The 27,830-nt window shown below is 26.5% G+C and overlaps 4 protein-coding genes across 4 annotated transcripts; 3 read left to right on the plus strand and 1 right to left on the minus strand.

Moving 5' to 3' along the window:
- Nucleotides 1–4,620: 4,620 nt before the first annotated feature.
- OCT59_012916 (uncharacterized protein) lies at nucleotides 4,621–6,111 on the plus strand (the record flags this gene model as incomplete). The annotated part of the gene is made up of 1 exon (XM_066140462.1): nucleotides 4,621–6,111. The coding sequence occupies one exon, from the start codon at nucleotides 4,621–4,623 to the stop codon at nucleotides 6,109–6,111; it is 1,491 nt and encodes a 496-aa protein (XP_066001344.1).
- Nucleotides 6,112–8,115: 2,004 nt separating this feature from the next.
- OCT59_012917 (uncharacterized protein) lies at nucleotides 8,116–8,355 on the plus strand (the record flags this gene model as incomplete). Its single annotated transcript, XM_066140463.1, has 1 exon — nucleotides 8,116–8,355. One exon carries the CDS (start codon nucleotides 8,116–8,118, stop codon nucleotides 8,353–8,355), a length of 240 nt encoding a protein of 79 aa, XP_066001345.1.
- An 8,698-nt stretch (nucleotides 8,356–17,053) lies between these two features.
- On the minus strand, nucleotides 17,054–17,308 carry OCT59_012918 (uncharacterized protein; the record flags this gene model as incomplete). The annotated part of the gene is made up of 1 exon (XM_066140464.1): nucleotides 17,054–17,308. One exon carries the CDS (start codon nucleotides 17,306–17,308, stop codon nucleotides 17,054–17,056), a length of 255 nt encoding a protein of 84 aa, XP_066001346.1.
- A 2,377-nt stretch (nucleotides 17,309–19,685) lies between these two features.
- Nucleotides 19,686–21,176, plus strand: OCT59_012919 (uncharacterized protein; the record flags this gene model as incomplete). The annotated part of the gene is made up of 1 exon (XM_066140465.1): nucleotides 19,686–21,176. One exon carries the CDS (start codon nucleotides 19,686–19,688, stop codon nucleotides 21,174–21,176), a length of 1,491 nt encoding a protein of 496 aa, XP_066001347.1.
- Between the last annotated feature and the right edge of the window lie 6,654 nt (nucleotides 21,177–27,830).

Genomic DNA, 27,830 nt, shown 5'->3' on the forward strand with positions numbered 1-27,830 from the left:
TTATTTCATTTACTAAAACTGTTAAATCGTAAATATTATAACATTGCAGATAAATCTAATTTAATTTAGGTGCAAGTAATTTCGTGATAGAATATGTGAAATAAAATGTAAGTAAAGCTGTGTAGTGGTTATAGTTTCTTGTTCTATAATAAATGGTATATTTTCCTCTTTTATTTTCATTTCATTTCTTCTTTTTCTTTGCTTTAAGTCTTTAGATTACTGCAGTTAATTTTTTCGTTGTTTTTGTTCCTTTCTTTTTGTTTCTACAAATATATATATAACTAAGATACCGACTTCTTTTCGTTCTTTTAGGTCTTTAGGTTTTTCAGTTCTAAGGTTATAAAGTTATATTTTTATTTTTTTTATCTTGCTTTTGTTCTCATTTCCATTTTTTCAGTGGCTTCTTATTTCTTAATATCTTTTGAAATTTTCTTCTGCAGCCAAAGATGCTTCTATTTATTTTTCCTACTTTTATTTTGTTTTTTCTTCCTGTTTTTAATATCATTTTTTCTAGGTCTTTTTTTAGGTACACAGTTAAAGGTGCATTTTTCTTTTTTTCTTTTTATTTTTATTTCTTATATTTATCTACAAATCAAGCCATTTACTTTATATAAATTGAGTTCAAAGCTTGTACATAAACATGTAAAATGAATACATGATAGATCGGCAAAAGTATTTAAGGAGAGTCTTGAAATAATTATCATTATAAATTTCACTACCATAAATGAAGTAATTTTTTACATATGATCGTCCAATTTTAACCGATTGTAAAAGATAAAATTATACTACCCCAAGAGCACCGTAACCAAAGTTACAGTCACGTGATATTTGTTTGTACTATAAAAAAAAAGGTCCAATCAAAAAAAAATCTCCTCTTCATTGGTAAAAATTTGTATTACGAACATTTAACATGTTATTTAGTTTTGTTTATCAAATTCTTATTAATAAATTGTCATTCGTTTAAAAGATTTCGCATTTTATTGTTATCAATCAGATATTCGTTCATGACAGTGAGAACAACTTTTCTTAACTCTTTTCCTTTTTTACTAAAAAAAAATTTGTTGTATTGCTTTGAGAGCAACGAATACAAGTATGCACTTCTTCCATTATTAAATGAAGAAAGATGATATTAAAACATGCTAATATTGACAGTATTTTTATTGTAGCTTTAGAACTTGGTGAATAAAAAAAAGTTTATCTATATATTCTTAATTTTTATTGGCAAAAGGATGTGTTTTTGATTGGACGTTTTGTAGTACAAACAAATATCACGTGACTGTAACTTTTGATTACGGTGCTCTTGGTGAATTTAAAATTATTTAAACTTAATAAATATCGACAAAATTAATATTTTAGGACAATTTCGGTTAATTTAATATTATTGGAGCATCAATACTATTATACTGACTAAAAAAGACAAATTATTTGGTTCTGTATCTTATATTTGGTTTCATTCAGCTAGCAAGTTATATCATTAGGTTATATTATTTTTAATCAAATTATTTAATGTTACACATGTTGCGCAAGAGTTCATTTGCGAATAAATTTATCCGAAATCCATTAATTCTTTCTTTTTAAAAAAATTTTATTTTTATTTTTATTTTTTTTATTTACCCTCATAGGGATCGATATTTAATTATGAAAAAATTTTTATTATTTAGCTAATGATATCATTTAATAAATAAATTGTAACATAGCTATATTCAGTGCAATATAAATAATTTATTATGGAAATATTAACAATGGATCCTAAAGAAAATAAGAGAAATTTATGGAAAATGAGTTGATGAAAAAAAATATCATGTAAAACAGTAAAACAATTCATTTTATCATTAATGACATTATATTAATAAAATTTATGATTTAGAATGATAATATATTTTTTTAAAAAGTACCATTGTACTATTTCTACTATTGGTTCAACTGCTAGTTTATATGGAAGGTTTAGAAAAAAGAAAAAAATGCACATGGAATTACCTTATATGGCACCAGAAGTTTTGCGTGGATATCAACTAATATATAAAAGCATCTGAAATTTATTCATTTGGAATAATGATAAATGAATATATATTTGAGTAAATTCCTTATAACAATATTCATTATGATCATTCTTTAGTTATTGAAATATGTAAAGGACTTAGTTTGAATATTTTTAAATATACACAAACCATTTGCAGACTTGATTTATAATGTTGGGATGCAAAAAAAGAAAACAGATCAACCACCGAAGAATTGCATCAAAATAAATGGCATTTTGATGAATATGAAGATAATGTCAAGTAAATGAATATGATGATAAGATCAAATTAAACAGAACAAGTGAAAAAAGATCTAACTAATAACATTCAAACACACCCACAAGAAATCTATACTAGTAAACTTTTTAAGTTTCAAAAATCTTTTAGAACCAGTAGATTCAGGTAATATAATTTACCTTAATAACAAAAAATATACTTACATTACTAATTATTTGTTTCTTTTATTATGTAAATAAGTAACAAGAAAAACTCGTCTATATTTATTTACCTTAGACACAACTAACGAACCATCATGATCCTAATCGGCATCTACGTCACCTCATTATCCACAAATTTTATTCGTTCCCTTGAAGATCGCAATTTTGGACACTGGTAATGCGCAACAACTTTATGCTGCGCCACCGAAAAAGATGAATCCCAAGAGAACTTGAGACTAGGTAAAGAATAACAAACCCAAAAACGCAAAAGAAAAGTTATTTTTTTTTGCAGTTCTTTCCCTGCTGTATTGCTCTTTCCAAACTTGTTTATAGAAAAACCTATGCCCACACCAGCTTATTAGGTATATTTTTCTTTCAAATCCGTTATATTTCACTGATATTCTATTATTTACCAAGTGCAGTCAAAGTTATGTTTTAGCATGACTAATTGTGACATATGCTTGTCTAGGTGCGAATAGTGAATCCAATGATATGTAACATATGGTATTGCTAATGCTTAAGTTTTATGCACTGTTATAATTGACTAATTGTTGATTTTTAGTTTGAATTTCTAACAAAGAAAAGAAGATCTCAAATGATTATAATTTTGATAAAAAAAAATCTTAGATTATTATTTATTATTAATTTTACAAAAAAAAAGTTTATTAAAATTATTAATAAAGAACAATCTACTCTATTGTATTTTTTTAAGCTATTAAAATCATTCAAAAATCCTTTATTTAATTTAACTTTTAAATAAAAAGATATTATTGGCAAAAAAAATCTTAGATAATTATTTATAATTATTTACTGTTCTATTGTACTCTTATTAATTATTAAAAACATTTAAAAAAAATCTCTTTTTACTTAATAAATCAAAAAAGAATTATTTCAGTCATTATACCACCCATCTAGAACTGCAAGAAAAAATTTATCAGGAGATAAATTTTAGGTCAATATGTTAATATTTAATAAATCACCTAAATAAACCATAAATTATACTTACCGAGCTTTAGATTTTTTTTTTTTGGACAAATCTGCTCATATATTTTCATTAACAATAGTTATTCACTTTCAGGAAGGCGTCCAGATAAATAATCTCGTGATGGTAAATTGGATGTGGTATTTAATTCCTTTACGAAATCGACAAAAAAAGGGTGTTCAACAATTCTAAAAACATTTCACAAGCCACAAAGAATCTCATTAAAACATGATTGATTCAAATTTTCGATTTTCAGGAAGTTTTGTAGAATCATGAAAAACTTTCATGGTTGTTTTCCCACCAGAAAGAGTGTCTGTCTTTCTTTTTTTTATTAGAAACATCACTCTTTCTTTAACTTTGGTACGAAGCACAAATACAGGTGCATCTGTTGGGTAGTGATTGAAATAGGTGTTTCTCCTCGTTGCTACTTTGCTTGAAAAATACTTACGTTCTTCTCCGAATTTTCAGCTTCTTTTCTTTCAATATGAAGCCGTATTAATCCTAAAGAACGTCCATCAACACTTTTATCCTTATTTTTATTACCTTTAGATGTTCGAGCTTGTTGAATGGCAGACTACTCCATTACATCCACAATAATTAAGTCACGTGTGAGTAGTTATATTAAACGTTTTAAACTAAATAACAAGCGCTTAAATATCTCCATTTTAATTAAATGCCCAGAATAAACTAATATAATCAGAATTTTTAAATGTGCTCGAATATTTAAAATTTTTTAAGGAAAAATGTGTGGCATTGGTTGAAATGATCTACCGCAGCTTAACCGTTTTGGAATAAAATTGTGTTTCGTATTTCTACTAAGTTATTTTGGTCAATTCATACAAAACTACAATGCCAGTCGTAGAGTTGCAGGGGAAACTGGTTTGATACATGCTGAAAGTCAAAACTTTAATTAGAAGCGTTTCAACTATTGGGCAAAAGGTTTCAACATCATTTTGTGTCACAAACAAACAAATTTTTCTGCATAATTTGTTCGTCAAATTTGGAAATTTACCGGAGCTTTATTATATATAAGTGTAATTATAGTTATTTCTTTTTCAATTTATTTATTTTTTTTTTTTTGCAACAAAATATTATAAATTGCAACTTTGAAAAATTTTTTTAAAGTGTACGGTTGCAAAAGATTATTTTAAACGTCCTATACAGTATTTTTTGAGGGTAAAGAATGTCCAAACTTAATAAAGATATTCTCACCTTAATATTTGAAGAATTACAAGATGATTCAAAATCACTCTTTTCATGTCTAATGGTTAATAGACTTTGGTGTGAAACAGTGGTTCCGGTCTTATGGAGGAACCCATGGTCTTATAATGGTATTAATTATAATAATAAAAGCTATTTATTCTTTATTATTATTTGCTATTTATTTGATGATATCAAAGAATTGATAACAGAACAAGGAATTCAATTACCTTCAAGTTCAAAAAAATCACTCCTATTTGACTATTTATCCTTTTGCAGAAGTATTAATGTGAAAACTATAAATAATATAATTTCTATTGGATCATCTTTAGCCCATAATCAATTTTTTATGCAACAAGAATTTTACCTTCACTTCATGAAAAAATGTTCAGGCTTGAAGTATTTAGATATGAGATCAATTAATCATCAAATATTTGGTTTTCCAGAAGCTAAAATTCATCTTGAATCACTTTGTGAATTAAAATGTGATACATCTATTAATTCTTCATACTTTTATGGGCTATCACGTTTTTGTCAATATATACAGGGACTTTTCATCGTTCATATATGCCCAAAACCTAATGATGGAATTGTTAAATTAATTGAAGTTCAGAAGAATTTAAAGTATTTTGAATGGAAAGATGATTTTAATGGTGATTTTCCTAGAGAAGATCCTTATGAAAAAATTCTTCTTGCACTAGAAAAAAAGGCAGATAATATCGATCATTTAAGAATATTTTTCCAATATGTAGATGATTTTGAACATCAATTATTGCAAAAGATACTTCCGAGATTTCATAAATTAAAAACGTTAATGATTGAGAACGAGTTTCGTTCTTTTACTGATGTACATTTGAATAATTTGGTTTATCGTGATCTTGAGACCCTTAATATAGAGTGGAATAAGCAAAATGTACTTTCTAGTATAGTTGAAAATAGTGGAGGACGTCTCAAAAAAATTTTATTCAGACCCAATTATATGAACCTAATTGTAGATGCAAACTTTTATAATAATTCTCTCAACTATATTCGTATGATTTATGAAAATTGTCCTTTAATTGAATATTTGTCAATTATGTTTTCATCATCAAAAAAGCATTTCATAGAATTTGAAAAATTATTAAAAGTTTGTAAAAATTTGAAATCATTTTTACTAGTTTTATCAAATGTATATGGCGATAAAGCTAGCGATGAGAAGGTTGTAGATGGTGGAGACGAATTATTAAAAGTATTAATTAATTCTGCACCAACTAATTTAAAGGAAATAAGATTTTTTAAACATTTTAAATTTTCTTTAGAAAATTTGGAAGAATTTTTAGGAAATTGGAAAGGTTGTGCACTAACTATATTTACATCTGATTCACTTTATGAAAGAGAAGATTATAAAAAGTTGATTGATAAGTATAAGGATGATGGAGTGATTAAGGATTTTATATATGAAAATTATCCAATTAGGATTAACTATATATTTTAATTTGTTATATAAGTTTACGTTTAATTTAATAATTTAAAGTATATTTTTTAAAATTTAAGCTTCATAGTCTATATTTTCGCTATTGAGCTCGCTATTTTAATAAAGTAGGTATTTATCAGAATAGTACTTACTGCCATTTTTAGAATTTTGACTAATATGTAACGAGTTTAAAAAAGTAATTTATTTATTTATAATTTTAAATTAAAATCGTTAATAACGAACCAAGAGAATTTAGAAAATCATGATACTGTAATCTGTCATTGATTTCTTAAAAATTTTATAAGAATCAATGAGCGATAACAATGAATTAGTCAAATGAATTTATTTATTTTTATTATTATTTAAAATATATAATCTATTTTTTATTAAAAAAAAAATACTGGAAATTTTCTGCGATATCAAAGGAAATTTTATTTATTTCTTTTTATCTTTCTTATATAAACTATTACGTCTATTACTCTTTTTTTGATTTTTTTTATTTGACTGACTCAAGCTTTACTAAAAAATATGTATTAGAAAGTGCATATAATTAGATTATTAGAATGATGGAAAATTATCCATAGTCACGTAAAGAAATAAATACTTCGTGTGTGAACAAATACATTTTGCAAATTATTAAAAAAATACTTGCTAATCGTTTCCTTTAATTTCACTAGGAAATGATTCGGGCCAATTGTAGTTCAAAGAATAATATTAATATTATAAAAATTTTAGACAGTAGATAATTAAGTTATTAATTGTAACCTAAGATAATATGATCCAAAAATTATTATTTATTAGACCTAATATTTATTGAGATTTCCCTTGATTATTCAGATTTAATAAATTCAAATGAACAAATGAGACAAGTTATCAAGTTTAATTATATCTGATTTACATTTATTCGGATTTATGCCTAAAGGTTCCGACTTCGTATTAATTCCTGGAAATTTTGAATACCTGTAGAATGCAAATATTTATATTAAATCTTTGCTTTCTATATTTCATTCTGCATATGAGGTCATATTTTCTATATTCTTTTCACTTGTTTTCACTCCTAAAAAATTAACAATATCAAAATTAAATAGTGAGATCAGATTTTTGACGTGAAACTTTGGCAAAATTTTGTTATTCATATAGTCTTGTGTTTGTTAATATAGTATATACTTGCACATTTTTAAATATAAATGGATCAAAATTCGTATATTATTAATTATAAGTTTAAATAATGTAAGATAATTAAGGCCACTCCAATTTAATAGTTTGTTTAACGTACCCCACCCCCCTCATTTTTGAAAAATTTTTAAAAATAAACAAACATATGTTATATCACGTGACTTATAATAACATCACCGATCTGTATAATATTTAAAAGAATTTCTTTCCAGTGTATTTGAATCTACCAAAGAAAATGGTATAATTAATAAAAGTAATATATGTAAACTTATTAATTGCATTATCTGTAATAAATTAAGATGTATTTTTAGTAAAAATGCATTGAGTAATAAAGAAAAAACTATGTTTATTTTTAAATGTTTACTTAATTTGACCCCTCCCTCCCCTCAATTTTTATATAAAGTTAGGACGTTAAACAAACTATTAAATTGGAGCAGCCTAAATCACGAAATAATAAATATTTAGGTTGAATTAAATTAAAATAATAAATATATTAAATGAATCGCGTCTGTCGAGCAAATAAATTTTTAACCTGCATGTGATGTTTTTCTATAATTGATGTATTTGCGAAAATTAAAAATCGAATAATCAGAATAATAATTATAGATGAGAAATAAATATTAATTTTATTTTTAATTTATAGTTTAATATATATATTTAATAAAAATGAATTATTCATTACTTTCTGTTACAACTTAGCCACTTTAGTCTGTTATCATCTGATCACCAGCAGCAACATTGATCAGGAAGGAAGGGAAGGAAAAGAGAAAGAAGACGGAAAGCAAATGAGAGAAGGGAAAGGAGAATGGAAAATGAAGGGAGGGAAGGGAAGGGAGAGAGGGAAAGCGAATGAGAGAAGAGAGGGAAAGGAAAAAGAAAGGAAAAGGAAAGGAAAGGAAGAAGAAAGAACGAGAGAATAAGGAAAGAGAAAGGGAAGGGAAAAGAAAAAGAGGTAAAGCGAGAGAAGAGCAAAGGAATACACAAAAATACACACCGACCACCCCACACTTCCAACCTACATACCTAAAAGATGTAAAGAAAAGAGGACCCAAAAAAAGACCTAAAGAAAAGAGAAGACTTACTGGGTGAAGTTATTTTTAGTTTACTTATCGAAGAATTATTCAACCATGTTCAAGATTATTTAATCGAAAAACAATAGACCTAAAGAAAGGAGAAGAGAAAAGAAGACAGAGAGAAGGCACTATATTCGAGATTATTTAATCGGAAAGCAATAGAAGACCTAAAGACCCATTGGTGAAGATATTATTGGTTTATTAGTTTCATCTGATGAGTTATTATCAAAGAAGAATTCAACATGTTCAAGATTGTTTAAGAAAAGGGAAGGTATTGGAGGTATTGGGACATATTTACAGTATATTATTTATTATATATACTCGTGACAAAACCAACATGATCAAGATATGTCATAAGAAATAATTTTTTGCATATTGAATTTGAAAAATTACTCAAAATTTGTTAAAATTGGAAATCATTATTATTAGTAATAGTGAATAAATAGGAAGTATATGAAGTAAAATCTTAAGAAAAGATTATAGAAAACGTGAAAGATTATTAAAAGTATTAATTCTACACCAACTAATTTAAAAGAGATAAGATTCTTTGATCATTTTAAATTTCTTTGGAAAATTTGGAATAGTTCTTAGGAAAATGAAGAGGTTGTCCAATTTCTATACTTTATACGTCTGATTCTCTTCAAGAGAGAGAAGATTCTAAAAAACTGATTGATAAAGTATAAAAATAATGGAATTTTAGATATGAATCTAATATATATAGCGTTAGCTACCATTTTTAATGTTTTGTAAGCTATATATTTACGTTTAATTTAACAAGAATTCAAAGTATTAATATTTTGTAAAAGTTTACATTTTATAATCCATGTTTTCGCTATTGAGAGACTACTAGAGGGAATTGTTCATATTTAATGAAGTTGCTATTTATCAAAATGATCTAATTATTTAATGAATTATTCGTTTTTGGAACTTTTGACGAACTTCTTGAATTATCTGCAACCAGTAAAATTCAAGGCGCAAGTTCTCTGGCATATAATAGGTAGAATTCCGTAATTTGCTTAAACCTTGATCAATATGTAATACGTTTAACAAGTAATATCTTTATATTTAATTTTAATAATAAGCACTCTTTAAATGTATAATATGATTTTAATACTGTAATCGAAAATGTCTAAGATTTACATCATATATTTTTGACTAACTAAATTAAGTAATCAATTATTTTTTATTATTTTCTAACAAAATTCAACATATTTTATTAATATTATCAACATCGATATGGATACTCTCGTCTCATGAGTAAATTTAATGTTAACATTATTGACAAACATTATTTTTGATAACTTCTTGAACCCAGTGAAATTGTGCCTGTAGATGGTAAATATTTAAGTGAAGTGTACTGTAATAAAATAAAATTATTCAATATTTTTTAAATAATTTGAAAAAGATATTAACTTAGTCTGTTTCCACTTTCCATATCAAATCATGGTAGTAAGATTATGTAAGTAATTTTCCAATATTATTTTTTTTAAAAAAAAACCAAATGAATCATAATTTAGAGAACTGTGTGATAAAGAGAAAATATAAAATATATTTATTTAATTCTTATAATTGATTACAAACTGGTTTATTTGGCTATTGATTTATTTACGATTGTTATTCATTTAATTAAACATTTTTAACTGACAGAAGAATATAGCTACAATTGATAGTCCGAAACTGGTTAATTAACGTGCATCTACTTAATTTATCAAATAAACGCTTGGTGACACATATTGTTCAAAAAAAAAATTAACTATAGTAATACTAGAATGCATAACTAGTAGATAGCTTTAACCGGTTAACATTTATAACCGGTTCCGACCTTGATGAAGATCATGCGCAGTACTATCTGTATACCTCGTACACGTTCATATTTATGCTTTTGCGAAACTTTTCTTAAATAGGAAACCTCCAACCAATCCAGAACATCTCTTCAAAATAACTTATTTACACCGCTAAAAGATTTGTTGGCTGCCAAAGTTAGCATCTTAAAAAGGAAATCACTTAAAAACTAATCTTATGTTAACAAAAAAGTTAACGTTAATGTTAACATAAACGTAATGCTAACCTGTCATTTTGTTTCAGAATGATGACGTTAACGCATCACCTGCCCACCCTAAGAGACATACTTTCTTTTGCTAAAAATTATAAAAATTACGGAAAATCATGTGAAAATTAAATAATAATAAAAAGAATTATTTTTCGTCGATTTCAGTTGGACTCTGCTGCGGAGCTGTGGTCTAACGGTAAGTGGTAATGATTTTTTATTGGCGTCGGGTTGATTTCTTTTAGGTTCAGTCAGTTCTGGGATTTTTTTTTTTTAGGATCGGTTCATTGCTGCGATTACTGCTGCGGTATTATGTTAAATAGCTTTGGTTTCCTTTGGCGTCGGGGGATTAGTAATATTAAGTTATTAATAAATTTTTTCTTTCTTTTTCAGTTCTGTTACTCTGTCTGAGAATCAGCTTATTCATTGATAGGCAATTAAATTATACTTAAATTAGTATTATTTCCATATGTATAAATTATAAAAGATTTGAAGTAAATATTTATTAAAGTCCTACTTTGTTTAAGTATGCATAAAAAATCTAATATATTTATAGTTTATGCAATTTCAGCCAATTCGGATTATACTGTATCCAATTTTCCCAAATCTTTATATAAACAACCGTTATTCATACAAAATTGATTTGCAATGCACATGATTTTGTTATAATGAACTGCAATGCAGTGAAATGTGGTGAATGTGCAACAGTGCAGTGAAACATAGCATATAAAAAAAGGGGCCCTTCCTTTTTGGAATGCACTATTTAGGAATTTAAAATTTTAAAATGTTAGCAAATAAAACTATTTGTTAATAATGTCAACTTTCACTAATATCAAAGATTCAAGTGATAACATTAATTGGTTAGAAAAATCAGCAGAGAAGGGTGATGAAGGGTCAATGCACAATCTTGCCTTACGATACTACAATGGTGAAGGGACAGAGAAGGACTTGGGAATGGCCTTTCACTGGTTTCAGAAAGCAGCAGAAAAGGGCTATAAAAGGTCAATGCATAATCTTGCCTTACAATACTATAATGGTGAAGGGACAGAGAAGGACTTGCGAATGGCCTTTTACTGGTATCAAAAAGCAGCAGAGAAGGGTTATGAAGGGTCAATGCATAGTCTTGCCTTACAATACTACAATGGTGAAGGGACAAAGAAGGACTTTGGAATGGCCTTTTACTGGTATCAAAAAGCGGCAGAGAAGGGCTATGAAGGGTCAATGCATGGTCTTGCCTTACAATACTACAATGGTGAAGGGACAGAGAAGGATTTAGGAATGGCCTTTCACTGGTATCAGAAAGCAGCAAAGAAAGGCTTTGAAGGGTCAATGCACAATCTTGCCTTAAGATACTACAATGGTGAAGGGACAGAGAAGGACTTAGGAATGGCCTTTTACTGGTTTCAGAAAGCGGCAGAAAAGGGCTATGAAGGGTCAATGCATGGTCTTGCCTTACGATACTACAATGGTGAAGGAACAGAGAAGGACTTGGAAATGGCCTTTTACTGGTTTCAGAAAGCAGCAGAGAAGGACTATGAATGGTCAATGTATGGTCTTGCCTTACAATACTACAATGGTGAAGGGACAGAGAAGGACTTGGAAATGGCCTTTTACTGGTTTCAGGAAGCAGCAGAGAAGGGCTATAAAGGGTCAATGTATAGTCTTGCCTTACAATACTACAATGGTGAAGGGACAGAGAAGGACTTGGAAATGGCCTTTCACTGGTTTCAGAAAGCGGCAGAGAAGGGTCATGTAGAGTCAATGCATAGTCTTGCCTTACAATACTACAATGGTGAAGGGACAGAGAAGGACTTGGAAATGACCTTTCACTGGTTTCAGAAAGCGGCAGAGAAGGGCAATGAATGGTCAATGCACAGTCTTGCCTTACGATACTATAATGGTGAAGGAACAGAAAAGGACTTGGGAATGGCCTTTCACTGGTTTCAGAAAGCAGCAGAGAAGGGTGATGAAAAGTCAATGCATGGTCTTGCCTTACGATACTACAATGGTGAAGGGACAGAGAAGGACTTGGAAATGTCCTTTCACTGGTTTCAGAAAGCAGCAGAAAAGGGCTATGAAGTGTCAATGCATGGTCTTGCCTTACGATACTACAATGGTGAAGGAACAGAGAAGGACTTGGGAATGGCCTTTCACTGGTTTCAGAAAGCAGCAGAGAAGGACTATAAAGTATCAATGCACAATCTTGCCTTACAATACTACAATGGTGAAGGGACAGAAAAGGACTTGGGAATGGCCTTTCACTGGTATCAGAAAGCAGCAGAGAAGGGTGATGAAGGGTCAATGCTCAATCTTGCCTTACAATACTACAATGGTGAAGGGACAGAGAAGGACTTGGGAATGGCTTTTCACTGGTATCAGAAAGCGGCAGAGAAAGGTGATGAAAGTTCAATGTATGGTCTTGCCTTACAATACTACAATGGTGAAGGGACAGAGAAAAACTTGGGAATGGCCTTTCACTGGTTTCAGAAAGCAGCAGAGAAGGGTGATGAAAAGTCAATGCACAGTCTTGCCTTACGATACTACAATGGTGAAGGAACAGAGAAGGATTTGGAAATGGCCTTTTACTGGTATCAGAAAGCGGCAGAGAATGGCAATGAAAAGTCAATGCACAGTCTTGCCTTATGTTATGAATATGGTGAAGGAATAGAAAAGAATTTGGAAAAAGCATTTTATTGGCACAAAATGACTTCTGATAATTTTAAAATTAACAACTTATGTAAGGAATGCAATCAACCATATATTGATTACAAATGGTGCCAACAATGTAATATTAAACAATTTCAGCAAGAATTTTCAAAATGGACTAGTAAAAATAAATTTATTGATAAATTTATTCAAGAAGCACAACTAAATGCTAAAAGTAATTATGAAATTTTAGAATGGATACCTTATAATAAATTGAATAATATTAATTATTATGATAAAGGAGGATTTAGTAAAATTTATAGAGCTAACTGGTTAGATGGACCTATTGATAGTTGGAACTTTGATGAACAACAATGGAATAGATGGACTGAATATGAAGTTATTCTTAAAAATCTTAATAATTCATCAAGTTTAAGTGATAAATTTTTAGATGAGGTATAGTATTTTTATTTATTAGATACTTATAATTGTATATTTTATTTTATCTTATAAATTAATAATTTTAAATATTTATTATATATAGTGGAAACATCATTATAATTGTCAGAAAAAATCATTTTCAAAATTTATTCAATTCTTTGGAATTTCCCAAGATCCAAATAATTTAAATTATATGATAATAATGAGTTATGCAAAAAAAGGAAGTTTAAAAAAATGTTTATCTAATATAGTTAAATTTAAATGGCAAATTAAATTGCAATTATTGAAAAAAATTATTTTAGGACTTAAAGTAATACATGAATCAGAACTTACTCATTGTGATTTTCATGATGGTAATATCTTAATATCAGATGATTATAATGAAATATATATTATTGATTTAGGATTATGCAAACCCATACAAAATTCTGATGATAAAATTGATAAAGTTTATGGAATTATACCTTATATGGCACCTGAAATATTAAGAAACAACACTTATATTCCAGCAAGTGATATCTATAGTTTTTCAATGATTATGTGGGAATTTACATCAGGTATTCCTCCATTTAACAATAGAGCACATGATATTCAACTTATTTTAAGTATTTGTGAAGGAGATCGCCCTGAAATTATAAAAAATACTCCAAAATGTTATATAGATTTGATGGAAAAGTGCTGGGATTCAGATCCTTCCAAAAGACCAAATATAGTAATTATTGAAAATACTATATCTGAATGGCTTAGAAGTATTAATGAATATTATATATTTAATGGTGAAGATGAACAAAGATATGAAGTTCCTAATATTGATAATCAATTAAAAAATGATATGTATGAATTTATTAATGCAAATAGAGTTTTGACACAAGAACAAGCTAATATTTCTGGTTTACAAACTCATCCACAAGCATATTATACAAGCCGCTTGCTTACTGAAATTTTATATCAAAATAATTCTGAGTGTTTGGATTGTATAATTAAAATTTAAATATAAATTTTTATAATGACCTTATTTATTTATTGATTCATAAAAACTTTAAACAAATTTTATTTGTGATGATAAAAAAAAAGTATCATTTGTAATAGATATTTTATTTAGTTTAATAAAGAATAAAAAATGTTTATTGTTCAAATAAATTTATTTTTTATTTAATTAAAAGATTAAAAATGGATGCAAATTTGTTTAATAAAGTCAATCAAAATATTAACTTAAAAAAATAATCTGTAATGATGTAATGATATCAGGATTCCTTATCAATTTGTATAAAAAATGAAAACAAAATAAACAATTTACAGTAGTAAATATACATTATTAAAAAATCATGAATAATGAGGTGGTTTTAACACAATGAGATATTTATTAAAAAAAAAACTTTTTGTTAAAAATATAGTCACCAAATAATCCCTAGTTATAAAATTAACATAATATTAAAATAATTTTGCATTTATTTCCTCCAATAATTTCTCTAACTTATCAAATTTCTCTAATTTCTCATGATAAGATTTTTCTAATTTTTCTTAATTCTGATAATTTCTCCAATATTACCTCATTGTCAATAGGATTATGTTCAATTGAAAGTACTTTGAATAAATTTTCCCGCATCTCTGTGAATTCCTTAGTATCCCATTCACCCTCTTTAATCAATCTTTTAATTTCTATTCGAGTCTTATCAACATCAGCATAATAATACCTTGAAAAATTAAATTTGACAAAATCATAAAATTAAACTTTTTTAAAAAGTAAAATTACATACATAACTTTAGGAAACCATGTTTTCCAACGTCTCTGATGTGGTAACAGGTAAAATAACTCAATCTCAGCTAAAATCTTTAAAAAGTAAAATCGAAATATATTAGTATATTTACAGAAATGGATTGATTAATGTTAATATTATTTACCTCTGCCTTCTGTATCAAATATGAGACTCTTTTATTATCTACTTCAATTGCTATATTGAGTAATCCAATTAACAAGTTCATAAGGTATACAACAATTATTAAGAGGCAAAATAAAATAATCAATATTGCAATTGATGGATTGTCTGCATATGGCCAATTGGATAATGCGCTTGAATCACCTATTGATAAAGAATTGCTAAAAATATCAGAAAATGTTATGAAGTATATTTATATAATTATGAAGAATTTAAATATACCTATTAAAAACAAATATATCGCAAAAAGAGAAGTTTTAATATCTATAAACATGTTTGTATTTTTATCAGGAATTCCATCATTATTAATTTGACTATAACTAGGAGCTAAATTCAAAGGATTATTTGGATCATCATTATTTGTATTATGTTGATCAAGTGAAAATTCAGATCTTAGTGATAATAAAATATAAAATGCATGTGCAAAACTTATTATAATAATAAATAAGACTAATAAAAAAGAAAAAATCTTTTTTCCAACACTAATAATAATTGCATAATATATACCAAAATATTCAAAAGCTCTAAAAAATAAAAATTTTATATCCAAAAATAAGCATGAAAAAGAAAGCAATTGAATTAGATAATTATTATCCTTATCCTTTGTTTGAAGCCAATAAATAGAAGTGAAAATTGAAAGCACATAAGCAATTATATCTGAAACATTAAAATATTATATAATTAATTTTATTTTCTTAAATATTGTAAAATAATTAAATTAAACATTTATATTCACCAAAAATATTCCAAAAATTATAGAACCACTTATTAGTAATATTATAAAAAAATTGACGAATTTCAAAAATCAGATGAATAGATCCAAGTATAATTGAAGCAATAAAAAGTCGTTGTCTAACTTCTTCATTGATATATTGATTAGGAATTGTTGCAGCAGCAGTAAAGCATCCAAGTAATGTCATAAATAAAATCCAAATCATTGCATAATAATATTTTCCATAAGTATTCCATTTAAAATTAATTAATGCTTCTCCATTCCATGTTTTATAAATGTTTCTATTTATTGTTTCAGTAAATAGACTAGGTTGAGGTCTAATTAATTCTATAAACCAATTATAATCTTTTGAATAATTAACAAAATTAATATAAGGAATCATGAAAGTAATTGTTGGTGTTGTTGTTATATCTTTTTTTGAAAAAGAATTAAAAAAATTAAAAATTGTAGATTCAGGATTGAAAAAAGTTTTGAAAAATCCAAAATAAATAAAATATTGATATAGTAAATCTGGAGTGTAAATATTATTAATAAAATTGTAATTTGATAAAATAGGAAATATAGTCGAGCGAAGTGGTATAATTAAAGGAAAAGTTAGAATAATAATAATAATAATAGATGGTATTAATATCAATAATAATGGATTATAACCTTCTTTCAATATGCAATAAAGTTTATAATTGTACTTTGTCCATAAAAGAGATTTCGATAAATTAGCTATTTGAGGAGATTGAAAAAAAGAATAAAGATGTAAATTTATATATTGACGCTCTATACTATAAAAAGAAGAATCTATGATCATATTTGTTTCTGATGAATAATTTAGAGTATATTCTGGATAATATTTATCTAGTAATGGCATTAATGCTCAAAAATGACCTATTGTTCATTAAATCCTCTTTAAAATAAGTCATACATTTTTATAAATATCATCAATTAATTCTAATTTATGTTCTTTAATTGCAAATTTTAATAATTCAACTCCATATTTCAAAAGACCTAACTTATTATTTTTTGCATCTGAAACCCATCCATTTAATTTAAAACTATCATAATTTGGTAATGGCAAAGTAGATTTTGAAAATAATTCTTTGTAATAAAGTATTTTCAAATATCCTATAAAATTTTTTCCTCTTTTATAATCGTATAACTTATCTAATTCCATAAAATAAAAATAGTTTAAAGAAATAGATTTGTTATTTTCACTAAAAGTATAAATAAGAATACCAAATGTTGTCAATATAACAATATTATTATTATTAAATAATGAGCTTGCAATTAATTTATGTTTATTGTGGGTATTGTTGGAATATTCATTAAGTTTATAAGGATAACTAGATTAGGTTGATGTGTGGCGACTTCGTCGCCACCAGATAGATTATTGTCGAAAACATAAGTGATTAGGTCTTTGTTCATGATTATTTTATTGATTTTTAAAAAAAAATTGTAGTAATTCCAAAAACTATGAAATAAATAATAGCAAATTTATTTATTTTTATTTATAAAATTGATAAAAACATTCGCAAATATAAAATGAATATTAAAAATTATAAAAGTTGCTACTGGTTAGATTTTTTATAATAAAATTTGCCAAAATCTGGTTAAAAAACTAATTATTAAAATCGGAAAAAGTTGCTATTAGTCAGTAATGAATTTGGTGACATTAGTTTATTTGAACTATCATACTTTCAATCGATTAAAAATCATTTTATTCCCAAGATGAATTGTTTTTAGTTAGTGAATAAACATTTTATTAGTGATTTGTAATAAATAATTAGTACAAAAATTTTATCATTTACCAAGATATTTACTAAATTGCCAATGTGATCTATTAGTATTGTCCTATTTCAGTCAGTTTCTTTCATTTCAAAGCCACAAGAATAAACATAAAATGGTAGAAAAAGAAGTGGCTTGGTTAATAATATTCAAAGAAAAGAAAATAATATTGTAAACGAATGATTGTCAAATGTTATTTACCAATAAAGTCACAAGATCAAACCTAAAATGGTAGATTAGCAAACTAATATTATAGTTTAAAATAAAATTAGTTAATTAAAAAAAATTATCATCCCATCTCATGATAATTATTTACTGTATTACGATTTTAGCCTTTGTTACATTTTTTTTTAGTTTTATTTGGGAACTTTGGGAACTTTTATCTTAATATTTATTTGTTTTTATTATTATTAGTTGATATTTTGTAAAAGTTTACTATATTTTATAGTCCATGTTTTCGTTATTGATTAGAGAGAATTGTACATTATTTAATGAAGTATCTATTTATCAAAATGATCCAATTATTTAATGATTTATTTTTAGGTACTTTTGACGAACTTCTGATCGATTATTCATATGGCTATGAGTAATCACATGAGTAATTTTCAATTTTATAGTTTTATATTATTGATTTTACATTTATCATTATATTCAAGATTTGGCAAAAAAAGAATGTTTATTGAATAATTAGATATACGATGTTTAAATAGTACAATAAAATGAATAAACCAGTAAATACAAAATAAATCAAAATTCTAACGAATTATTTCTTCTCGATTCCATCTCACTTTGGCAAATGAATATTTTCATTACACATTTTCTATAATGATATTAATAAAAATATAGTAATCATGATTAATTAGTTACTTTGTAATTAGTGGTCAGTTTGAACAGTCTTTTAAAATTTAAAATTTTTCTATATAACTGTTATAAATCAGTATTGCCTGATTATTGTCCAAAAAAAAATGATAATTATAACGATTAACAGTTAATGAATGTATATTACGTTAATTTTATGAAAAAATCTTGACATAAAAATTACTATTTTAAAGATAGAATTTTAATTAAATAATATTTTAAACATTAGATTATTTTTGTTTAATAGGTTTCTGAGAAAAGTGTTTCTCAGTACCGACGATTATTTAACAAGAAACCGCGCATCTTATTATGATAGTATGAAATGTGGAACCATTTAATCTTGTCTTACCGCTTTATCAAATCAAACTGAACGTTTGGCGTCAATCATTAATAACTCTGATCAGAAGTTTTTTTAAAAAAAGCAATTTGTATAAGAAATATTTTTAATTTTCCAATTAACCATTTCTCGCTTGCTGATAATACAACTTACATAAGAAGGAACGGAACATAACATTCTTTTATGATTACAAACTATTAAAATTAAAAATTACCACTTTATTATGTATGTAGTACAAATAATAATAAATACACAAACGCAAAATTAATATAATTTTAGCCGCAGCTCTTCAGCCGGCATTATTTCAATAACGGCTGGCATTGTTAAAAATAATAAAATTCGACTAAAATAAATTAGTAGGCACAAATAAATAAACAGTACTGCATAATTTGCTTGACATTTGATCATATGGTCGCACAGATTAATCAAATTTGGCAAATTTACCGGAGGGTATATAAATGGAATTTTTTTTTTTGTTTTTCTTTTTTTTCGCAAATATTATATGTTGTATTTTGAATTTTTTGAAGTATTCAGTCGTAAAAATTAGCTAGCAGTTTTTTTGGAGTAAATAATGTCCAAACTTAATAAAGATATTCTTTTTCTAATATTTGAAGAATTACAAGACGATTCAAAATCATTATTTTCATGTCTATTGGTTAATAGACTTTGGTGTGAAACTGTGATTCCTGTTTTATGGAGGAACCCATGGTCCTACAGTAGTATTAATTATAGCAATAAAAAAAATTTATTCGTCGTTATTGCTTGTTACTTATTTGATGATATCAAAGAATTCATAACAGAACAAGGAATTCAATTCCCTTCAAGAAAATCTCTCTCGTTTGATTATTTATCCTTTTGTAGAAGTATTAATGTGAAAACTATAAATAATTTAATTACTATTGGATCATCTTTGGCTCATAATCAATTTTTTATACAACAAGAATTTTATCTTTACTTTATGAGAAAATGTATGGAATTGAGGTATTTAGATATGAGATCAATTAATCATCAAATATTTAGTTTTCCAGAAGCTAAAGTTCGTCTTGAATCACTTTGTGAATTAAAATGTGACACATCTATTGATTCTTCATATTTTTATGGATTATCACGATTTTGTCAATATATACAAAGACTCATCATCATTCATATATGCCCAAAACCTAATGATGGAATTGTTAAATTAATTGATGTTCAGAAGAATTTGAAATATTTTGAATGGAAAGATGATTTTGATGAAGATTTTCTTGTAGAAGATCCTTATGAAAAAATTCTTCTTGCATTAGAAAAAAAGGCAAATAATATCGATCATTTAAGAATATTCTTCCAATTTGTAGATGGTCTCGAACGTAAATCATTGCAAAAGATACTTCCAAAATTTCAGAAACTAAAAACGTTAATGATTGAGGATGATTATTATTTTTTTACTGAGGAACAATTGAATAATTTGGTTTATCATGATCTTGAGATCCTTAATATAGAATGGAATGGGTTAAATGTACTTTCTAGTATAATTGCAAATAGTGGAGGACGTCTCAAAAAAGTTTTATTCAAACCTTATGATACTATCGAAATTGAAGATGCATCCTTTTATAAAGATTCTCTCAACTTTATTCGTAAGATCTATGAAAATTGTCCTTCAATTGAATATTTATCAATTATGTTTTCACCATCAAAGAAACATTTTGCAGAATTTGAAAAATTACTAAAAGTTTGTAAAAATTTGAAATCAATATTATTAGTTATAACGGATACACCGGATGATGAAACTTATTATGAGAAGATTATTGAAAGTGGAGATGAATTATTAAAAGTATTAATTAGTTCTGCACCGACCAATTTAAAGGAAATAAGATTTTTTAATCATTTTAAATTTTCTTCAAAAAATTTGGAGGAATTCTTAATAAAGTGGAAAGGTTATGCACTTTCTATAATTACATCCAATTCACTTTATGAAAGAGAAGATTATAAAAAGCTGATTGATAAGTATAAGAATAATGGAGTAATCAAGGATTTTAGATATGAATTTTATCCTAGAATTTGTTATAATTTTAATATGTTATAAGCTACAAGTTTACGTTTAACACGTTCAACAAGAATTCAAAGTATATTTTATGAAAGATTTTAATATAGCTACTTGGAGGTGGGTTAGAGAATTATATGTCATTTCATAATGTAGCTATTTATCAATTATTAGAAATGATCCAATTAATTTTGCTTTTCGTTATTTTTGAAATTTTGATCATTATGTGAAATGTAATTACTTTATATTTAAGTTCAGTAGTAAGAAATATTTTTGTATATAATTCCAACCAATATGAATTAAGATAAATATGATTATAAGAATAGACGTGTATATGACAATGAATCAATCAGTTGTACAGTAAGAATTATTCGATCATGTTGAACTTTATTTTTTTTATATTTCTTATATGTAATATGGTGACAATTATCCTTTTTTGAATTTTTGATTATATTGACTACTCAAACTTTTTCTTTGATAGCGCAATAGATTATTAGATAATTATAAATGAGAAAATCTGGTATTTTATAGATTATATATATTTCATATCCACTTTTATTATTTCAAAAGTGCTTATATTATCCTTTAATAAAAAATAAGTACATATAATGTAATTGTCCCTACGATCAATATTCTTATATTGTTACGTGTAAAGAAATACTAATGATTACAATTCGTAATTATAAATAAATACATAAAATATTCATATTCTTCCCTTTTGTACTTTAAATTGTATTTTAATTATACTTACGTACACTTATTTCATCATCTTCTTAAGAGAAAATCAACTCTCAAACAAAAAAAAAAAATACTTGCTAATCGTTTACCAAGATATAACAGGATAAGAGTATCATTAGATAAAAATTAATACCGATATTATAATAAATTTAGAAAATTTAGATATTATATATAACCGAATTTTATTGAGGCTAGGTAGAAAACAATTAATAATAAAAGAAACGCTAAACAATTTATTTGGACAAAAATCTCAGTCTAAGCCACGCCGATCATAATTTTTTTTCTACTCAGTATAATAGTATATTACTGCTAAACCTTTCATTGGGTGCTAAAATGTCATTGTAAGTACTAATAAAAAATGCTTTTTTATTAGACAATAATTAATATTTTTAAAGTTATATATATCATATACTTATTTGTAAAAAATTGTTATAGGCGTTTAATACATTAATAATCATTAATAATCATATTTTAATGTACTTGTTAATTATAGACGATAAAAACAAGTCAAGATTGTATTTCTAATAATTTTACATATAATATCTATTTGTTTTAGTATAGAAAGTAGAAACTATTTTAATTAATCATAATTTATTTTGGAAATATTTGAACAGGGGCATACAAATAATCAACTAGGAAAAAACTCGAAATCAAAAATTTTTTGATATAGAACGCAATTTTTATCGTTCTACTGTATTTATTCTTAGTTAAAATTTTTATTTACTTTCAATTTTTTAGTCTTTTGTAAGACAATAAATTTGTTCAGAAAACAGCCTACTAATATACAGTAAATTATTCGTATTGCAAAATTCATTTTGGTAATTATTATAAAAATAAAATTTTAGATTTCCATTCGTATAGGAGGTGTACACGGGTTTATAAATTTCTAGGCCGATCATTCAACGATTTCAACGTTGAGCAGAATTAAATTTAAAAACAGAAAAAGAAAATTTTGTTAAAATAAGTCAAAATTGACATTCAAAACCAAATTTGAAACTTCAAGGAACGGACGAAATACACATAAAATATGTTTCTTAAAGTTATATTTATTAAAAATTTTTTAACACGTTTATCTCAAAAAAAAGTCTTATTTATATATTGTCATGTAACATGAAACACATGATATATCTGCGCCTGATCTATTCATGTTTATTATAGTTAGTTGGCTCGTGAAGATTTTTTTGGCTAATCCATTTTCATTTAACGAAGGCTTGATCAACCGGGGATGTGGTCAGCCGCAGTAGATCGTGTTGCCGAGGCTATCCGGTTATCTTTTTTAATTATTTTTTTCTATTTTTGGTCTTCTTTTCAAACCCGAAAAAATAAAAAATTTTTTAATTACTGGTTTTTTATTTAATTAGTTTTTTTCTATCATTTCTATATATAATTTATATTTTGTGTATTAGATAAGAATCTTACGCTTTAGCGTAAACTTTTATTGATAAAATGTATATAATACATCATGTATGTGTTGCACATAATACAAGAAAGATAATTATTTATCATTTTTATTATATAAACCATCATTTTTTCATATCAAATAAATTGATTTTGGAATAAAAGTTAATTCAACACATAGTCGTTGTTTATACTTTTTTCACTAAAATGATCTATATGTTCATTGATAATAGCATTTTTTATTTTTTATTACGTAAATTTAATTATGTATATTGATTAAAAAATAATAATCTGGTGCAAAGTAACAGTCACTACCAGTTATATAATGTTTGACTCTCTTTTAACATCAATTGCAAGCTTAACTGACATATAAAGGTTAACATACCCTATAAAAAAAGAAAATTCGGAATTTGTCCTGAAAAGTATGGAAAATGTCCGGAAATTTTCCATGCATCCGGAAAACATTCGGAAACGGTCACGTTTTGGAACACTTTCCGGACGCACAAATTCCAGACATTTTCTTGACACTCCAGAATTTGTCCAGAATTCGTCCAGAATCGAGCGTCCGGAAAATGTTCCAAAACGTGACCGTTTCCGAATGTTTTCCGGACGCACGGAAAATTTCCGGACATTTTCCATACTTTTCAAGACAAATTCCGAATTTTCTTTTTTTATAGGGATAAATTTCTGCATTTTACTGTCATGGATTTTTTCTTTTTTATTAATAATTAGTAACGCATTTCTTTATTAACTATTTGCCTAATAATTATACAGGGACCATAATTACATAGGAACATAAGGACCACTACTATATTATAGGTAAACAAAAATTAACGAAGATAAATTAACTACAAACCATTGAAGAGAAAGGAGAAAAAAGAAAAAATTTTGTTTTACACCAATTTTCGCATCCCTCAACGATAGCACCTCACATCAAATACAACCACGAGCTTCAACGTGCCAGACCTCTGCTTCCTATGCTAGTATGCATTTGTTATAGCGTAATAATTCTTTTTTTCTTCCAACATTAAAGTTACCAATCCTTCAATTCCTTGAACCATTAGAACCCTAAACAGTCTCCAGAAATACTATTAGGTAAGTACAACCAGGCCGTACAAGTCAGCAGTTCCGAACGTCGTACAAGAATCCAATAATCCAAAAAAAACCCGAGGGTAGAAAATTTTCTGAAATCTAAATCCTCTGAGAGAATAATCGAAAATGGGCAAAGATTCCTCTCTCGTCCACAGATCTAATAACTCTTTACTGGATCCAAATTCCAAAAAATTTACAGGTCGTATGTTTGGTTTCAATTTCCACCATCACAATCTTCTAATTAAACTAAAAGAGACTTTATATTTTTCTTTTGAATATTTTTTACATGAAATCATGTAAAAGTCTTCTTCCCTCGAAAATTAAATTCAGACCACCATAAGAATAACGGTCCGTATCTCAAAATTCAAAAGTGTTGAAATATTTCTCATGATAATTGCTGCGGTTATTTGTCATCAGATTTATGCGGAAAACGGAAAGTTTTTTTGCTGAATTTTTGCTGCGCCGATCGAAGCAACGAAAAAACCAAAGAGCAAAAAATCATCAAAATAAGCTAAATAGTCGTCTTTTTTGTAGTCCTAAACCTTTGGAGTCGAGATAACTTTTTTTGGAAAGAAAGATTTCAAACTATTATTATTAAACTAACGTGAAAATTTTATATCTACGTGTCGTAAAGGAGTGAATAAACAGTTCGTGATATTGAAATGCGTTAAAAATGTAAACTCTACATACTTTTTTGAACTCTTCCACCTTTTGTTCCGTCCTAAAATTTTTGGACATGATGATCGGTGGAAAGAGTTCTCCTATGAAAAATCTCCAACTCAATTTTTACGATTCATAAACTATACATATTTACATATTCCACCGATTTCTGTTTTACCAAAAATTATTAATATTTTAAGATTTTTCAATTAAACACCTTTTTCAACAATAAATTAATTTTGTAAAATTTTCTGAATGAATCAATTACTTGATGTAGAAATTTCTCAAAAAATTTATCTGTTATTTTATTTAATAGTCTCCCATATAAATAATTTGAATTGTGTAACATGAAAACCCATGACATACTGCGCCTGATCTATTCCTAATTTATTATTACACTAAATTGTTTTAAGTACATTATGGCGTAATAATTTCTTTCATTTATCCAATTCTATTTTTTTTTTTAAACCATAAATTTCATTCTAACCTATATTTGTGATCCTTAAAAAAGAAAGTAATAAAGAAAATGATTATAATTCTACAAAAATTCTTCTCTTAGAAATAACAAATTGAATGGTTTCTTATAATCTTTCGTTTTCATTATTCACCACGTTGTTTATTCAAAATAAATTCAACTGAAAAATAACTAAAGAAAATTGACTTTTCATCAATCATGTTTATTGATTTTTAAGTGAGATTTAAAAATAACTACAAATTATTACAAATTAATAGTTCATTGAATAACAATCATTGATTTTTGTTTATCAAATTATTTGAACATTAATAATATAATCAAGGATACTTATCTATTGAATAAGTATGACAATCAGGTTTTTTAAACACAAATTGTATTTGCTGAAAAAAAAAGTAAATTATTAATTTTATTTCTTTTTTTTGGTTATGAGGCGTAAAATATTACACCTCATTCGCCTTAAGGTCACAAAATTTATGTGGGTCAACATAAAATTTTGATCAGCAATTTGCATTTTTATTAATTTATCAAGTGAATGAACTTAAAATAATTTATTCATTCTCTCTTTCTTATTGATTACATTATGTCCACTCAAGATATGAATTGATAGGTGCAACAATTAATAGAGCAATGACATTAACAGATGTTAATATTTACAATGATATACACAAAGAATTTGAATTTAAAAAACAAACAGTCCTTGCTGATAAAATTCTTACAAATGATGAAAAAACTTATGCAATAAGATGGTTAACTAAAGATTATGATCGAGATAGAGTTATGGATAATGATGGTACAAAAAGAATTTGTGAAAATTGTAAACAGGAATGTTTAGCCACATTATATTGTGAATATTGTGTTCGAAATTATTTAAAAGAAGATTTTTTCAAATTGGACATCTGGAAATGATGATATTGATAATTTAATACAGACATGTCAAATGGAATCACTCATTCCGAATAATATAGTTGAATGGATCCCATATAGTAATTTAGAAGATATTAAATATTTAACAAAAGGTGGATTTTCTGAAATTTATACAGCAGATTGGATTAATGGAGATTATGATGAATGGGATTCTGTAAAAAAACAATTAAAAAGAATTGAAAGACCTGGAATACAAAACATAAGGATGAAAGTAGTACTTAAAACGTTAGAAAATGTTGAAAGTGCAAATCAAAGTTGGTTTGAAGAGGTTTGTATTATTGTATTCTATATTTTATAAAATTGTTGTAATTTTTTGTATTAACACTAGTATTTTTACAAATTATTATCTTTTAGGCTAAATCACATATAACTATAAGTAATAAATGGATGTGTGTTGTTCAATGTTTTGGTTTAACGCAAAATCCATCAAATGGAAATTATATGCTTGTAATGAATAAAATGGATATAGATTTAAGAAAATATTTACAACAAAATCATAATCAACTTACATGGAAAGATAGAATGAAAATTATTTATTATTATATAATTCTTGCACTTTATTATATTCATGATGAGAAAGCAATTCATAGAGATTTGCATTCTGGAAATATATTATATTCACAACTTAATGATTCCTGGTATATTAGTGATCTTGGATTTTGTGGACCTGCTGATAAATCTTCAACAAGTATATATGGAAATCTTCCTTACATAGCACCCGAAGTTATTGTTGGAAGTGAATATACTTTTGCATCTGATATTTATAATTTTATAGTTGCTAGAAAGAGCGTCATTTTCTCTTTCTGAAAATCAATGATTGTTCAAATTGAATCGCGGGAAGTTGGCTATTAATTTTTAAGAGAGTGATAATTAATTATCTATTTTTCATAATTTTTATTGGTGGTTAGTCTGCAAAATTTTTTATTTATTGTAAATGTAAATTGATGAAAAATAAAGTTTTCTTTTATTTTTATTTTTATTTTCAACGTGAACTAAGCTACAGTACAAATTACAAGGACACTATACTAGAGCCGAAAGTAATTCCATCAAGCTATAAGCCAAACTGTCACGAAGACGGCGTCGCCTTGGTTGTCCAAACCGGAATCAGTGAGTAATCCCTGAGGGAGAACCCACCCGAATCAAAAATAAAGTTTCTTTTTTTCGTCCGCGTAATTTCTTATATCACGTGAGATCGGCAGTTTGCAATTTATTGGCTGACTATTGTTGATCATCACATGAAATAAAAAAAAAAACTCTTCCCTCTTTCCGTCTGGAATTTATTATTCCGCAGTATTCAAAAACACTAAATACCTTTCTGCTCTAGATAGGGTAGGAGGTGGGTCCTTTTTGGACTCGGCGGTTAGTGGTTAAAGAACTTTACTACACTTTACTACACTCTACTCACAACT

Source organism: Rhizophagus irregularis, chromosome 20 (assembly GCF_026210795.1).
Source record: "Rhizophagus irregularis chromosome 20, complete sequence".
In the NCBI taxonomy this organism is placed as follows: Eukaryota; Fungi; Glomeromycota; class Glomeromycetes; order Glomerales; family Glomeraceae; genus Rhizophagus; species Rhizophagus irregularis.